General features: G+C 63.3%; 5 protein-coding genes across 5 annotated transcripts; 3 read left to right on the top strand and 2 right to left on the bottom strand.

The window, feature by feature from the left end:
* Nucleotides 1-1,214: 1,214 nt before the first annotated feature.
* BXZ73DRAFT_79741 (uncharacterized protein) lies at nucleotides 1,215-2,694 on the top strand (the record flags this gene model as incomplete). Its single annotated transcript, XM_048023154.1, has 4 exons — nucleotides 1,215-1,290; nucleotides 1,433-1,509; nucleotides 2,180-2,315; nucleotides 2,402-2,694. The coding sequence occupies 4 exons, from the start codon at nucleotides 1,215-1,217 to the stop codon at nucleotides 2,692-2,694; spliced, it is 582 nt and encodes a 193-aa protein (XP_047875058.1).
* Nucleotides 2,695-5,089: 2,395 nt separating this feature from the next.
* Nucleotides 5,090-6,548, bottom strand: BXZ73DRAFT_79740 (uncharacterized protein; the record flags this gene model as incomplete). Its single annotated transcript, XM_048023153.1, has 6 exons — nucleotides 5,090-5,199; nucleotides 5,296-5,311; nucleotides 5,352-5,374; nucleotides 5,869-6,145; nucleotides 6,178-6,482; nucleotides 6,518-6,548. 6 exons carry the CDS (start codon nucleotides 6,546-6,548, stop codon nucleotides 5,090-5,092), a joined length of 762 nt encoding a protein of 253 aa, XP_047875057.1.
* A 1,569-nt stretch (nucleotides 6,549-8,117) lies between these two features.
* Nucleotides 8,118-10,588, top strand: BXZ73DRAFT_79739 (uncharacterized protein; the record flags this gene model as incomplete). The annotated part of the gene is made up of 11 exons (XM_048023152.1): nucleotides 8,118-8,300; nucleotides 8,358-8,423; nucleotides 8,473-8,568; nucleotides 8,617-8,724; nucleotides 8,778-8,968; nucleotides 9,031-9,066; nucleotides 9,119-9,158; nucleotides 9,253-9,510; nucleotides 9,563-9,686; nucleotides 9,745-10,202; nucleotides 10,262-10,588. 11 exons carry the CDS (start codon nucleotides 8,118-8,120, stop codon nucleotides 10,586-10,588), a joined length of 1,887 nt encoding a protein of 628 aa, XP_047875056.1.
* Nucleotides 10,589-11,188: 600 nt separating this feature from the next.
* On the bottom strand, nucleotides 11,189-12,752 carry BXZ73DRAFT_91632 (3-deoxy-7-phosphoheptulonate synthase; the record flags this gene model as incomplete). Its single annotated transcript, XM_048026049.1, has 8 exons — nucleotides 11,189-11,365; nucleotides 11,395-11,492; nucleotides 11,549-11,678; nucleotides 11,734-11,838; nucleotides 11,894-12,181; nucleotides 12,255-12,258; nucleotides 12,321-12,565; nucleotides 12,663-12,752. The coding sequence occupies 8 exons, from the start codon at nucleotides 12,750-12,752 to the stop codon at nucleotides 11,189-11,191; spliced, it is 1,137 nt and encodes a 378-aa protein (XP_047875055.1).
* Nucleotides 12,753-13,076: 324 nt separating this feature from the next.
* On the top strand, nucleotides 13,077-14,136 carry BXZ73DRAFT_104164 (pre-RNA processing PIH1/Nop17-domain-containing protein; the record flags this gene model as incomplete). Its single annotated transcript, XM_048015809.1, has 4 exons — nucleotides 13,077-13,383; nucleotides 13,440-13,532; nucleotides 13,586-13,809; nucleotides 13,876-14,136. 4 exons carry the CDS (start codon nucleotides 13,077-13,079, stop codon nucleotides 14,134-14,136), a joined length of 885 nt encoding a protein of 294 aa, XP_047875054.1.
* Nucleotides 14,137-14,266: the final 130 nt, after the last annotated feature.

Raw genomic sequence — 14,266 nt, 5'->3', positions numbered from 1 at the left:
TGCGCCGGTCTCTTGGCAACAACTCTGTGCGTGCAAACGTCATCCTCGGGTCCTGGTCCCAGGTCCCAGGCCTCGTCAACGAGAAGGAAGTCATCGCATTCCTCAAGGACAAGAAAGGAACCCGGGAGGCTCGTTCTGCGAAGACGGAGCGTCGACTTTGATTGTAGAGTGATTGTTGTACCTTTTACTGCTGTAGTATGCATTTTCCATGTTCCCTCCTCCCTGCCTACATGGTGTGCTGCCGATCATTGTGCACGGATATCCGTCAGATTGGCGGATATCTGTGTATACCCGTCTCTCACGGCTCTACCCACGGGTGGATCATATCTGAATATCCCCGATCTGGCGAATATCCGTCTAAACCCGTGCTTCACGGATCAACCCACGGATGTATCCGTCATCCGCGGGTCCAGCTCTCACGGATCCGGATCGTACATGCACGGATCATGGGTGGCTCCAGATAAGGGCTTCAGATCACGCATGATCCGCGGGTACGGATCTGATCATCCGCGGGTAGAGCCGCGAACAGCCTTAGCGAAGGGGAGGGACGCGTGGCGTGCATTACAGCCACGCGATGATGCACGCCACGTGTCCTTGCCGCCCACCGAGGTGCGTCTCCACGGGCACGCATCATGGATCACGGATGCATCCGCACCCTGCCGAAAGGCTGTCGCAACAGATGCTCCTGGCGATTAGCAGCTGCTCAGATGGCAGGTGTGTTCTCATCAGGAAAACCCCAAAATGCTAATTAGGACTAATGGCACTAATTTAGTTGATTAGTAGCCATTAGCCCGGATTATCTGTTAGCAGCTAATTAGATCGGACCCCTGCTAATTACGACCATTAGACAGATTAGTTCAACAATTAGCCATGTGTTACTTCGGGCATTTGGGCATAGGGCAGGGGATTAGACACACAGATAGAGGGGCTTTAGTGATGATTATCACAATTAGACAAACAGTTAGGGAGACATTAGAGGTGGTAATCGCACAACTAGTCATGCAGTTAGAGGGTTCAAAGCAAATATATTGAAGCGTAGTAATACAAATGCTATACTAGGCTGACGCGGACGAGACGTGAGCAATACGGGTGTTGACGTGTGGGCGACACGTGGGCGTACGCAGGTGATGTGCAGGTAAATGAAGGCAATGCGGCAATGCGGGGGTGAGACACAGCTGATGTGGGAGACAGGGTTGGGGTGATGTGGTGGCGAGATGGCTAAGGTGGATGACGTGGGCGCGATGCGGGCAAGATGGGTGATGCGGGAGAGGCGCGAACGATGCGTGCGAGGTAGGCAAGGTGGCCGCAGGTGGGAGGGTGATATGGGTGCATGACGCGGGTGAGCGACTTGGACGTGGGCAAGATGCACGAAGTGGGTGAGACGGGGGAGGGCAATATGTATGACACGGACATTGACACGAGGGTGATGCAGACGACGTGGGGCGAGATGTGACGAACACGGGCGATGCGGGTGACATGAGTGATGGGAAGGTGGGCGAGATGGGTGAGGTGAGTGAGCAAGGTGGGCAAAGTCGCGAGGCGGGTGAAGTGGATGAGGGTGACACAGAGGTGGGTGACGTAGGGGCGACTAGGCGAGGCCAAAGCAGGCGAGGGCGAGACCGGCAAGTGCATCACGAAATGCGCGCAAGATAGAATGGTCACGATCTCCAAAGCGCCTGTTGATCACGGCGTGAACTGTTTTCGTCATCGATATAACACATGATCATGGTTCGTCTGGTAGACGAAATGTGATCAACTATTGTCTTGAGATGAAAATTTTCGATAATTTTACAATCTGCCTGATAAATACCAGATCTGTGAATGTGCAAATGATCGTGGGTTCACTGAGTGCAGAACAGTAGATGATCAGTTGCTGATCAAGCCCCAGTGGCTGGGAAGTACCGAAACCCCTTACTTGCAAAGTACTTAGACATAAGTAGTTACTCACTAGCCCCAGTCACACCAGAGGATATGGTTGAAAGCAGACCCATCGATTAACAGAGAAGCAGCTATGTACATGCAAAGGGACAGTTTCACAAGGAATAGCAATACAGACACCCAGTGCAAGGTGGCAACTTAACCCAGAGACAAGGAAGGATGAGAGGCGGATGAGAACTCGCATTCGTGTGGCGGTGTGTCGATCGGTTGTGAGGCATACGCGTTCGCGTGCATACCGTAGTACCAGGAGGGCGAGAAGATGGCGGACGCACTGACCATTGCGGCCGTCACGTCAGCGAAGCAGCTCCACTTCAAGGGCGAGGAGACGTACCAGCAGAGCGGGATCTTAGCCTACGTGGTCACGGTGGTGTGCAACGGTGCGTCTTCTGCAGCAAGCCGCTCGCCGTCATCACTGCTTGCGGCACGTTGGGTGAGCACTTGGACGCCGAACTTGTCTGCACAGTGCGCGACGTGCTGTGGGTTGAAGCTGCACTTCGTCGCAACGGACATGGCGTGGACGAGGCGGCCGCCAGTGCCCTGTGCGAGCACCCATCACACGCCGTGCTTGTACGACAAGGTGCCCTTCGCGTGGCTGTCAAGCATCTGGTCAAGTCTCGGGCCGTGTGTGTGGTGTTGAGCGTGTCGATGCCGCGTAGTTCCAGCGAGAGTGCAAGTTGGAGAGGAGCTGTTCAGAATGACAAGCGCCTGCTCGCGCGATATCTAGATGTGACGCGGCGGACAGGCCTGCGCGCTTAGTAGACAGCCCCTCTCTCTCCTTCCTCTCATGTCAATGCCTGCTTGTTTGCTCATTCTATACACCAATAAATGCACTTCTTATCCTCGCACCCAACGAAATGCCAGGCATGTTCGGGGGTAAGGCTGTTTGAGGGTCCGGCTCACTTCGCGGGTAGAGCTGCGATGATCCGGAGCCGTGAGCCGGGGATCATGAGCCGGGTGGCTCCAGCTCCTAGCGGCTCCGGCTCCCAGCGGCTCCGGATCAAGGCGGCTGAAAACTGGCGGATCTGCGGCTCTATCCGCGGGTTATCCGCAGATTCTTGAGCAATAGCTTATATGTGTGTGTACATATCACAAAAGTTGTATCATTCGAAAGCGAATTGAAGCACCTTTCTAACGGTGTGATTTGTGTGTGATTTGGTGTGAATGTGACTAAGATATTGGCACATTACTATCCCCTTTCACTTCGAGCGCATTTGGCGCCAGCGTCCGGTGTCTGCCCGCGGGAGTCCGTCTCGATCGGGCAATGTTCGGATTCGAACACGCGCGTCTTGCATCCTCTCCAGCCCCCCATGCGCTCCCCCTGCTCCTCCGTTTATTCTCCACCTACGCAGCTTCATCGTGCGCGTGCGCACGGCTGTTCTCAAGCCCAGGAGTGTCGTCGTGGGGTCGCGGTGAGCTCCCACGGCCCCGATCTTCTCTGGTGAGTTCTCCCCACTCCCTCTGCTCCCCGCGCGTCCTTGCCCATCTCGCGCTCGCGCTCACGCTCGTCCGCGTTGCTCCCATCCGCGTTGCGCTCGCCCACCTCACCCTGTCCGCCTCCGCGTCGTCCTCAGCGCCACACGTCTCCCGCATCCCACATCTCGCTCGCGTTGCGCGTCTCGCCCGCGTCGCCCCCACCGTCGCCCGTGTAGCCTACGTCCGCCACCTGCCCTGCGTCGCCTGACCCTCCGTCTACACGGCATCATCGCGCTCGCGCGCTCAATCGTTCCGTGGGGTCGCTGTGAGCTCCCACGGCCCCAATTTCCTTTGGTGAGCCCTCCACGCCCTCTCCTGCGTCGCCTCCCCCTCCCCCACGCTGGCAACCCCTCTCCCGGACGACACTCGTCCTTGCCCTTCCGCCCCGCCCTCTCACCTTGGTCTCGCCCTTGTCGTCCCCTCCACGTCCGCGGCTCTGGCCCTCAGTCTCGCGTTCTCCGCCCTTCCCCTCCACGCGCCCTCCGCATCCGTGTTCTTTCCGCCCGCGCCCTCGCGCCCTCACCCTGTGGCTCCCACCTCGCCGTCTCCGCCTCGCCTGCCTCGCCTGCCTGCTTTGCATGCCCGCGCCGCCCATGTCGCCCGCGTCGCCACCTCGTCCGCGCTGCACTTATCTCCCCCGCGTGGCCTTCGTCTTCCCGACGTCTCCCTCGTCTCCTCCGCGTTGCCTACACGCCCACCACGCTCTCGCCCGCGTCGTCCGCGTGTCACGCCCTTGTCACCCACCTTGCCCACGCCCTTGCCCGTCTCGCGCTTGTGTTCATCCGCGTCGCACTCTCCGGTGCACCCTCTCCGCCCTGCCGCGTCGCCTTCACCCGTCATGCTCGCGCGTCACCTCGTCGTCTATCCCCTAGGTGGTCACCCGTCTCGCCCTCCTCGTGTCCTCTGCCCGCGCCCTGCCCATGCCCTCGCGTTTTCCGACGTCTGCTACCGCGCCCTCCGACCTCTCCTTTGCGCCCTCCATCCCCACGTCCTTGTCCGTTCTTCGCATCATCTGCCCTCCACGTTGTCCGCCCTGGCCTCCTTCACCCCCGTCCACACCTGCGGCGCCTGCATCTCCCGCGTGCCTATGCCTCACCCACGTCGCCCTCGTCCGCCTCACCCACCCCTTGCCCGTCTCGCCCTCGCACCATCTCGCACCCTTGCGTCCTCACCATGTGGTTCCCACGTCGCCGTCTCCGTCTCGCCCTTGCCGGCCTCGCCCGCGCTGAGCTCGCGTCTCGCCATTCTCGTCCGCGATGTCCAAGCCTTCCCCGCCTCGCCCTTGTCCGCGACGCCTGTCCCCGCGTCATTACCCGCCTTACGCCCTGGTTGCGCCTACGTCGTCCTCCGCACCTCTGCCTTGCACCCCCATCTCCCTCCTGCGCCCACGTTAGGGCCCTCGCCCGTGCGCCTCGCGTCTGCGTCACCATCACTCGTCCTCGTCCGTCTCCCCCATGTCCCAGTAGTACCTTTGTTAATGAAATAAATCCATATATTTTCTCTATCACTATATCTTATGTGTGGATCGGCGGGTCTACCCGCGAATGAGCCGGAGCCGGAGCCGCGGCTCCAGCTCTTCCAGCGGATCTGAGCCGTGCGGATCTGGATCAAGCCCCCGGATGTCACATGATCCGTGGGTTCGGATCCGGATCATCCGTGGGTAGATCCGCAAACAGCCTTAGATGCCGTACAGCGGCCGGTGAACGTGCTCGGACGTCGCCTCCACCGAGAGCGTCTTGCCCACTTCAGGAGGGCCGAAGAGGTTGAACGCGAGGCCGCGGCCCTCGCCTTCGATGAATTCATCAAAGCCCGTGTTCACATTGTGGGCGTCGACGAGGGAATGAGTACAGGCAAAGGAGTAAAGCGAACAAAAGGGAAACATACTGCGAAGGAGCCAGATCTGTTGTAGGTGACGGCCCAGCCCCGTCACGACCACGCACGAGGGGGAGACCGTGCACAAGGGCTGCAGCACAAAGAAGGCGCAGACAATGTTTGCATGGCATCGCGGCGGGCGCAGACGGCGGGCGGGCGATGTGTGACGCGGCCACAATGGCCACGCGACACGGCTGGCCAAAATGAGCATTGTTGGGACAGGCTCGTTGTAGGGACGGGGTCGATGGCACGGCCAGGGCCTGGGGAGGTGGTGGGCAAAACGGGGAGCGCAGGAGAGCAGAACGGGGGACTCACCAAGACAAAGGGGCCGCAACAGCTCATTGAGGAAACAGCGGGTAAGGGGCGTGTTCGTGTGGTCCTCGAAGATGCGCCAAGAGGAAAAGACGGGAGGATGGGGAGGACGGGGAGGACGGGGAGGACGGGGAGGACGGGGAGGACGGGGAGGACGGTGAGGACAGTGATGCTAGCAGTGAGCACAGAGTCCGACTCGCTCGAAGGACACACTGGCAGCGGCGGACGCGTGGGAACCGACGCGCGTTGTGCGCCACCCCCCACGTCACCCACCTCTCCCGTCTCGCCTGCACCCCACACTTTGCCCGTACTCGTCTCTGTCACCCATCCGGCCCGTCTCATCCCCCTCGTCCGTCTCGCCTGTATCGCCCACCTCTCTCGCGTCACCCATCTCGCGTGCGCCTTGCACCTCGCTCGTCTCGCTCTTCTCGCTTGTCTCACCCCTGTCTCGCACTTCGCCTGCTTCGTCCACCTCGCCCGTCTCACCCACGCCACCTCCACGTCGCCGCCTCGTCCGTCTCGCCCGCGACTTGCACCTCGCCTTGCCTGCCTAGCCCGTCTCACCCACCTCGTCCGTCTCACTTGTGTCGCCCACCTCGCCTGTCTTGCACCCGTACGTCCCACCTCGCCTGCGTCACCCATTTCGCGCGGGCCTCGAACCTCGCTTGTCTCGCTCGTCTCTCCCCCATCTCGCACTTCGCCTGCTTCGTCGGTCTCGTTCGCCTCGCCCATCTTACCCATCTCGCCCACTTCGCCCGTGTCACCCACGTCCGTCGCCACCTCCGTGTCACCCGCGTTTTGCCCCTGCGTCGCTGTGTGACCTGCCTCTTTCGCCCACTGGCTCTCGCGGCCCTGCACCGCGTTGACCCCCACCTGCGTCACCCACCCTGCCAGTGTCTCAGTCCAGTGTCGCCGGCATCACCCCCATTGTCGCCCCCATATTGCCCCCTCATCTTTGTTGCCCATTCCCTGTGTTGCCCACACGGCCCCCTATCTCATCCTTTCAGTGTTACTCTAATTAGTTGCATTATACGTGTGCGGTTCAAATTAGTGACATGTGAGATCAAATATGAGTGAATTAGTGAGAGAGCCGCTAGGATTACCCAGAATAGATTGGCATCTCATGGATGGCCTCTGTAGTACCTTTGGTGGTACTCTAGTTAGTTACAATATATCTGTGTGAGGTTCAAATTAGTGACATGGGAGATCAGATACAAGAGAATTACATCAATTAGTGAGGGAGCTGCTAGAATTACTGAGAATAGGTGATCCACAACACTGCTAGTACCAAACTATCACACATTAGTCACAATTAGATGGGCCAAATCTGTTAGCCCGATTAGATGTTCCATTAGGACTAATTTACTGCTGTTAGTCCTAATTAGTGTTTTGGGGTTTTCCTGATGCTACATATTCTCACCCTATTCGCCCTTCCTCATGCAGTACTAGGTCTCGTGAATGGCGCAACCGGAGTTGTCGAAGACATTGTATGGCCGAGACCAGGTGCGATGCATTCAGATATTCCCCTTGCAGTCCTCGTGTCTTGCCCCACATATACCGGCCCTAGGGGCCCTACGCTCTGGTGCATCGAGCCCAGGCCGAGTTATCTGGAGGGTATCCCGGTTGTTCCCATCACCAGTATAAAGGCGACATGGGAAGCGCATGGCAAGACCCTCGGGCGCACTCAACTTCCCCTCCGTCTTGCTTGGGCAGTCACCGTTCACAAATCCCAAGGACTAACCATTGCCAAGGCTCGCATCGGACTAGGGAAAGCTGAATTCTGTGCAGGTCTTACTTTTGTTGTGCTATCAAGAGTCAAGACTCTCGACAGTTTCATTCTACTCAATGAAGTAAACTTCAACCGCGTCAAGAAGCTCGGAGGAAAGCTTCTGACTGCCCGCTTGGACAATTTACGTTGTAGATACCTGCTGAATAGTACTTAATGCATCCCATACCATTGCTCACACCGGACGATGCGTGAAATTGAAGCTGGCACGATGTGTAGTTCCCCCGCTGCTATGATTGCGCAGCGAGCTATGTCGTGTCCCACGAAGGCTAGTAATAATCTTCCCTCTTCTCAATGCGGCCAGCCTAGCGAGCATGATGGGGCCGATTACAAATCCCTCGCGATGTGACGATGTGTCACGAATACTGCTTGGGAGACGGGTCCCCCAGCGACAGAACCACTGGAACCTCGACAACCTCGACAGCCCTTTCATGACGATTTCAAGCGGGACTACTGAGGAGCCTCCGCCATGGCGGGTGACACCTGTTTCCAGCTGGGGACTGGATACCACACGGCGTCACAAGGCTCTGTCGCATCGGCCAGGTGGATTCGACCTGCGCGGTGGTGGCGGGGGCTGGCGATGGGATGATCGGGGCGATCGCTCGACGCGTTTCGCGCGGGACGTTCGAGGCGGTCGCGGTGGGGACGGGCGGGACACGGCGGGGGGGCGCAGGCACGGGTTGGGGCCACCGCACGGTCTCGGAGGCAGGGCCGGCATCCGGGGGACGCGTACTTTATGCCCGGGCGCGGGCTCGAGGTCGCCGCCGCCCTTTGCTCGACGATGGCTCTCCCCCGCCCGGTCGAGTCGCGCGACTTCCCCGCCCGCGCCGTTCCCCGCCACGGCACCTCGCTCCCCGCGTCCCCTGCGCCTGTCCCCGCCCGCGCTGGCCCCGCGCCTCGCCCGTCTGCGGTCGTTCGGGTGCGTTTGAGCTCGTGAGCGCCATCGGGGGCCCGTGGACTAACTTGTGTCCTGCAGGTTGCGAATCTGCGCGCGACGCCAAACGATCTGCTCTGGAAGCTGTTCAGCCACGCCGCCAGCCAGGTGCGCTCCAGTGCTCTCCTCGGATTCCAGCGCACTCACCCGCCCGCAGATAAACCTCTCCCCGCCCGCGCCCCTCCACGACCCCCACGACCCCGCCCGCTCCTCCGCCCGAGCGATGTACGCCGTCTTTGCGTCCGCCCACGACGTGCGTCTCGTCCCCCCGCGCGCACCGCAGCCACTGACGACCTTGCAGGCCCGCGCGGCGCTCTCGCTCTCGTGCGACCTCTTCAACGTCTCCCCCGCCGCCGACTCGGATTTCGCGGTGCTGCCCGGCCTCCGCCGTCTGCACTCGGAGCCCGTCGTACGTCCCCCCGCGCTCCATCTTTATCCCGCCCTCAAAATTTCCCCCTCCAGGACTTTGAGATCACCCGGTCCCAGTCCCACCTCCCCCACCCTTACCCGCCCGCGATCCGCGCCCCGCTCCCGCTGCACGCCCCGCGCCCGCTCCCTGTCGGCCTCGCCGACGGCGCGCTCGACGGCCCCGCCTACACGCTCTCGAGCAACCCGCCGAACCCGAGGACGAGCTTCCGGGCGGGAGACTGGATGTACGTTCTCCCGCCTCCCCTCCATTTCCCTCTCCGCCCTGACCTGCATGCGCCCCGCCCAGGTGCCCCGCCTCCCACTGCGGCGCACACAACTTCCAGTAAGCCCTTCCCCTCGCGTTTCCGATTCCTGCGCTAACCCGTCTCTCGCAGGCGGAACACGACGTGCATCGCGTGCGGCCGAGGCGCACCGGTGCGCCCGCCCCCCCCGCATGGCGGACGCGCTCGGCTCGCCGCCGCTGGCGTATTCGCCCCGTTTCAACCCCCGTCTCCACTACTCGACGCAGAGCGCGCCCCAGTCGCCGCCCGGGGGACAGCTGCCGGCGACCGCGCGGGCGCTCGCGGCGGCGCAGGCGCAGATGCCGTCGAAGCCGCCGCCGCCGCAGTACCCGCCGCTGACGCCGTCGGGGCGTGCGCTGAGCGGGGGCGGGCGGGTGCAGAACGTGTCGCGGGACCCGCTCGCGCCGTGCGTGATGTACTGGCCGGACAACGAGCCGCTGCCGGAGCCGTGCCAGATCCGGCCCGTCGACTGTGGGCTGCTGACGGTGAGTGTCGGGCTCTGGTCCCCGCCGCGCTGCGCTCACCCGCTGCCCGCAGCACCCGCCGATCGTGAACACGGGCAACAAGGGCGCCGCCGAAAAGCAGCCCGGCGACTGGGTCTGCGGGAAGTGCAGCTACCACAACTGGCGCAGGCGCAAGGTCTGCCAGACGTGCTTCCCCTGTCAGTCCTTTGCCCTCCACCGCCCCTTCTCCTCCCTGATCGCCCCCCACGTGCACAGACGCAGAGGGCAACGGCGACTCGATCTCCGCCGCCGTCCAGGCCGAGCGCATCGCCCTCCTCGCCAACGTCCTCGCCACCCAGTTCAACGCCCTCGACCTCAACCCCGCCCAGCCCCTCCCGCGCAGCGCCCCGCCCTACGCCCTCCGCTTCCCCGACCGCCCCAGCAGCCACTCCTCGTCCCCCATCCTCCCCCCGCTCCCCCTCGCCCACGACCGCCTCGCGCCCGGCGCCCCCATCTACCAGACCCCCGCCTCCAGCCTCGGCCTCGGCCTCGGCGAGCGCAGCGCCCAGCACGCCGCCCTCCTCGACGCCCTCGTCCCCCGGCCCTCGCACACCCTCCTCCCCGCCTTCCTCCACGCCCTCGTCTCCCCCCCGCGCTCCCCGCTCCGCTCCCCCGCCTCCCTCTCCTCCTCCCCCGAGCTCTCCTTCGACGGCTCCTCCGAGGACGCCCACTACGTCCTCACCCCGGGCACCACCGCCCCCCCCCCCACCCCCACAAGCTCTCCCCGCCGCAGCACCTCCCGCGCAAGGCCCCCTCGTCCGCCGCCTCCGCCGCCGCCTTCGCCCCCCTCGCGCGCCCCCCGCCCTCGCCCCGCTCGATCTGGCGCCTCGACGGCGAGGAGAGCCGGACGTACTCCTCCGCCGCGTCCTCCGCCCGCACCTCGCCCACCCCCGGCTTCGCGCACGCCGCGGGCTCGCCCCCTCCCCGCGCCGACGTTGACGCCGACGCCGGGTTCGAGCTCGAGCGCGCCCCGTTCCTCGCCGACGACGATGACGACGACGACACGGGCACGACCCCAAAAGGCCCCGGGGGCTTCTGGCGCGCCGCGCAGGCCGCGTAGACCCAAGTTTTGATATCGATATTTAACATGGAAAAGGTGCCGCCTGCCCGTCCCTTCCGCTCGAGACGACGGCCGCTGACCTCCTCTGCGCAGTGTTGTAGGAAGCCCGGATCCCAAAAAGCTCATTTCGTCGTCTAATGTGTTTAATACCTTGTTGTCTCTCCCCCGTCTCCTGTCCCAATTACTCACCCACTGACCGACCCCCCACGCCTGTACCGGACTAATCGCTGTATCTCACCATCTTGTTTCCCATATCTCCTCGCCCATCTCATCCGCCCCCTCGTTCCACGCAATAATACCCTCCGCATCCGCAAGTACCCCTCTCGCGCGTCTCCATACCTAGAACGCCCATCTTATGTATCACTCCGTCCGCCGCGACGCACGAGGACCAAGGACGGTAGAGTCGTATCATATAATGCCCATGCCCGCGCCCGCCGGCAGTTCCGTATACACCGCCGGCCATGACGACCAATGACGACACCACCCTCGCGATCGATGGGATCTGATACGCGAACCTATTACTCGTACAAACAAACAACAAACTGCGCCTCGGCGACACGAGGCTACGCAACACCCCCGCCCTTGCCGTTGTCATCGCTATCACACCCCGACGACGGTCGACCGGCGCAAGAGGCCCTGCTCGAGCAGCTTTTCGCGCCTGCGCCCGACCGCCGCGTTCAGCCCCTCGAGCATCCCGACCGTCGTCTCCCAGTCCACGCACGCGTCCGTGATCGAGATCCCGTGCTTGAGCGCCCCCGGGCCCTCGGCCGGCACGTCCTGCCCCCCCCGTTGATGTGCGACTCGACCATGACCCCGGTGATGTTCCGGTCCCCACCAACGAGCTGCTCGCACACGTCCACGAGCACCTTCGGCTGGTTCATGTGGTTCTTTTCCGAGTTCCCGTCTGTGGCCTCCCGTCAGCACTCCGTCCGCCCGTCGCCTCCCAACCTTCCCACTCACGAGAGCAGTCAATCATGATCGACGGGTGATTCTGCGGCCGCGCCTTTTCGATGGCGGACGCCGCCGAGCGGACGTGCTCCGCGCCGTAGTTCGGGCCCTTGCTGCCCCCACGGAGGATGACGTGCACGTCCTGCTCGCAAGCACCATCTGAGTCTCTATACACCCATCAGCCCGATCGCACCGACCTGGTTCCCGCGAGTCTTGACAATGGCCGCGAGGCCCTGCTCGGTGACGCCCATGAACGCGTGCGGGTTCGACGCCGAGCGCATCGCGTCCACCGCGACCGTCATCTGCGGGCGCGACGTCAGCACCCATCCGGATGAGGCGGGCCGACGGTTCACGCACGCTGCCGTCCGTGCCGTTTTTGAAACCGATCGGGAACGAGACACCGCTCGCGAGCTCCCGGTGGAGCTGCGACTCGGTCGTGCGCGCGCCGATGGCGCCCCACGAGATCAGGTCGGCGATGAACTGCGGCGAGATGGTGTCGAGCAGCTCGGAGCCGACGGGGACCCCGAGGTTGGTGAGGTCGCAGAGGAGCTGGCGGGCGAGGCGGAGGCCCTTGTTGATCTTGAAGGAGCCGTCGATGTCGGGGTCGTTGATGAGGCCCTTCCAGCCGACCGTCGTGCGCGGTTTCTGCAACGCAAGCGTCGGGGTGAGCTACTCTAGCGCGCACGAAAAGCAGCAAAGATGATTGGGTGGTGTGTACCTCGCTGTGAGACGTGGCGACGTCAGCGGCTGAAGCTCGGGCAGACCGATCGGGCGGGGGACCTACAAGTAAGCGCGCATGACGATGAGCAGGTTCGGCCAGTCGTTCATCTTCGCGCGGAGGAGCTTGGCGTACTCCATCGCCTGTTCGGGCGAGTGGATGGAGCATGGACCTACGACGACGAGCAGCCGCTCGTCCTGGCCGGCGAGGATCCGGGCGGCGGCGAAGCGGGCGGAAGCGATGGTGGTGAGCGAGGTCGCGGTCGGCTCGATCTCGCTGCGGAGGAGCGCGGGCTGGACGAGGGGGTCGTACTACATAGCCCGACAGGGACGGACGCGGGGGCGGACGCGGGACGGGAGAGGGGAGATAAGATGAGAGATGGACGATAGGGCTCGAAAGGAGACGCACACCGATGACCCTGCGGTCCTTGATGTAGTTGTCCATCTTCTGTGCGTCATCGGGGATGGGGGTCACGACGTTCACAGGCTTCATGTCCATGTCGGGGAGAGCTAGGTTGTGTGCGCGTAGGAGGAGGGCAGGATGTGAGAGTGAGTCAAGCAGCCTGAGGATGAGTCAATGCGAAGAGCGTACGAAATCTGAAGGGCGTCTTGACCCGGGTCCTTTGGGCGTTGGAAGGCATGTCGGGAACGATCTGGGCGGCGAGGAGGGCGATGGGCGCAGTGCGGGGCGCTGGGGTGGTGGAAGAGGGCAAAGGAAGAGAGGCAGAGGCAAAGGCGGGCAGGGAGAGCGAGGACGAGAGCGAGGAGCCCGGCTGCCGAAAAGCGACTCGGCCACCTCCGACCTTTCTCCTCCGCACCCGCCATGGCCGCCACTCGCTCCGTCGACCTCGCCCCCGTCCCCGGCTTCTGCGTCAAGTCGACCGCGTCGAAAGAGGTCTCGCTCGCCGTCGCCGTCGCGCCCGGTGCGCTCACACAACCGCTGAGGATCCCGGCGGGGCTGAAGGTGTTCGTGAACGTGGGATGGGACGCGAACGTGCCGGGGCCGACGGAGGAGACGGTGGACGGGATAGAACGCGCGGTGTCGTCCAACGCCGCAATTTCGCCCGCCAGCGCCGCGTCGTGGTTTGTCCCGCTCGTCATCTCCGACCCCCGCCCGGACACCGACAAGGGTCCGTCCTCGGTGCTCGCCCACCGCTGCAGCCCAGCCGCTCACTGTATGCGCCAGCCGGAAAACCTTCGGTCGTGCTGGACGCGATCTTCAACAGCTCGCTGAAGTCGCGCGCGCTCCGCTCGCCCGAGCTCAAGACGTATCTCATCGGTGTGCACGTTCCCCGTGCTGGTCACGCACTGTGCTCACCGCGCTGCGGACAGAGCTCGCGTTCGAGCAGATCGAGGCGCAGCACGGACTCCTGCTCTCGCGCCAGATCGGGACCCCGAACATCGCGTCCAAGGGCAAGCTCTGGCCACGTGCCGCCCTCGTCCCCACCGCGCCGGGCGCGCTGGTCGAAGAGCTGCCTCCGCCGACGGTGCCAGCTCTCGAGTGGGCGACGACGGCCGAGGGAGGAGTGTCGATTGCCCTGTCCGTGCCCCACCTCGTCCGTCCCCTGCCTTCGCTTTTCGCTCCCCTCCGCTCACGTCGCCCTCCCTCCTTCTCTGCCCAGACCCGCGCCGCGATCCCGGCCACGACCGTCGACCTCGAGCCCCGCCGCCTCCTCTTCGCCACCCCCGCCCTCCCCGGCTCCCCCGCCCCCGCCGGCTACGCCCTCGACCTCGACCTCGACTTGCCCGACCCCGACCTGCTCGCCCGATTCCCTGCCAGTGGGCAGCAGGCCCTCGCCCTCAAGCACCAGCGTCCCTTCGCCGTCGACGCCGCCCGCGCAGAGTGGCGCGTCGCCGACCGCACCTTTGTCCTCTACGCATGAGCGCGGACGAACCAATCCCCCGTCCCTTGCCGTTTGCCTTTGGGCTGCCAACGCCTGTTTCCGCAGATACGAATAAACACTATACATACATTGTCTGACAGATACCCCGCGCCATCGCACGACGCGGCAG

Source organism: Epithele typhae (genome assembly GCF_022376455.1).
Source record: "Epithele typhae strain CBS 203.58 chromosome Unknown BXZ73scaffold_48, whole genome shotgun sequence".
Taxonomy (NCBI): Eukaryota; Fungi; Basidiomycota; class Agaricomycetes; order Polyporales; family Epitheliaceae; genus Epithele; species Epithele typhae.
Note: the sequence above shows the minus strand (reverse complement) of the source record. Positions and strands in the feature narration are given on the sequence as shown.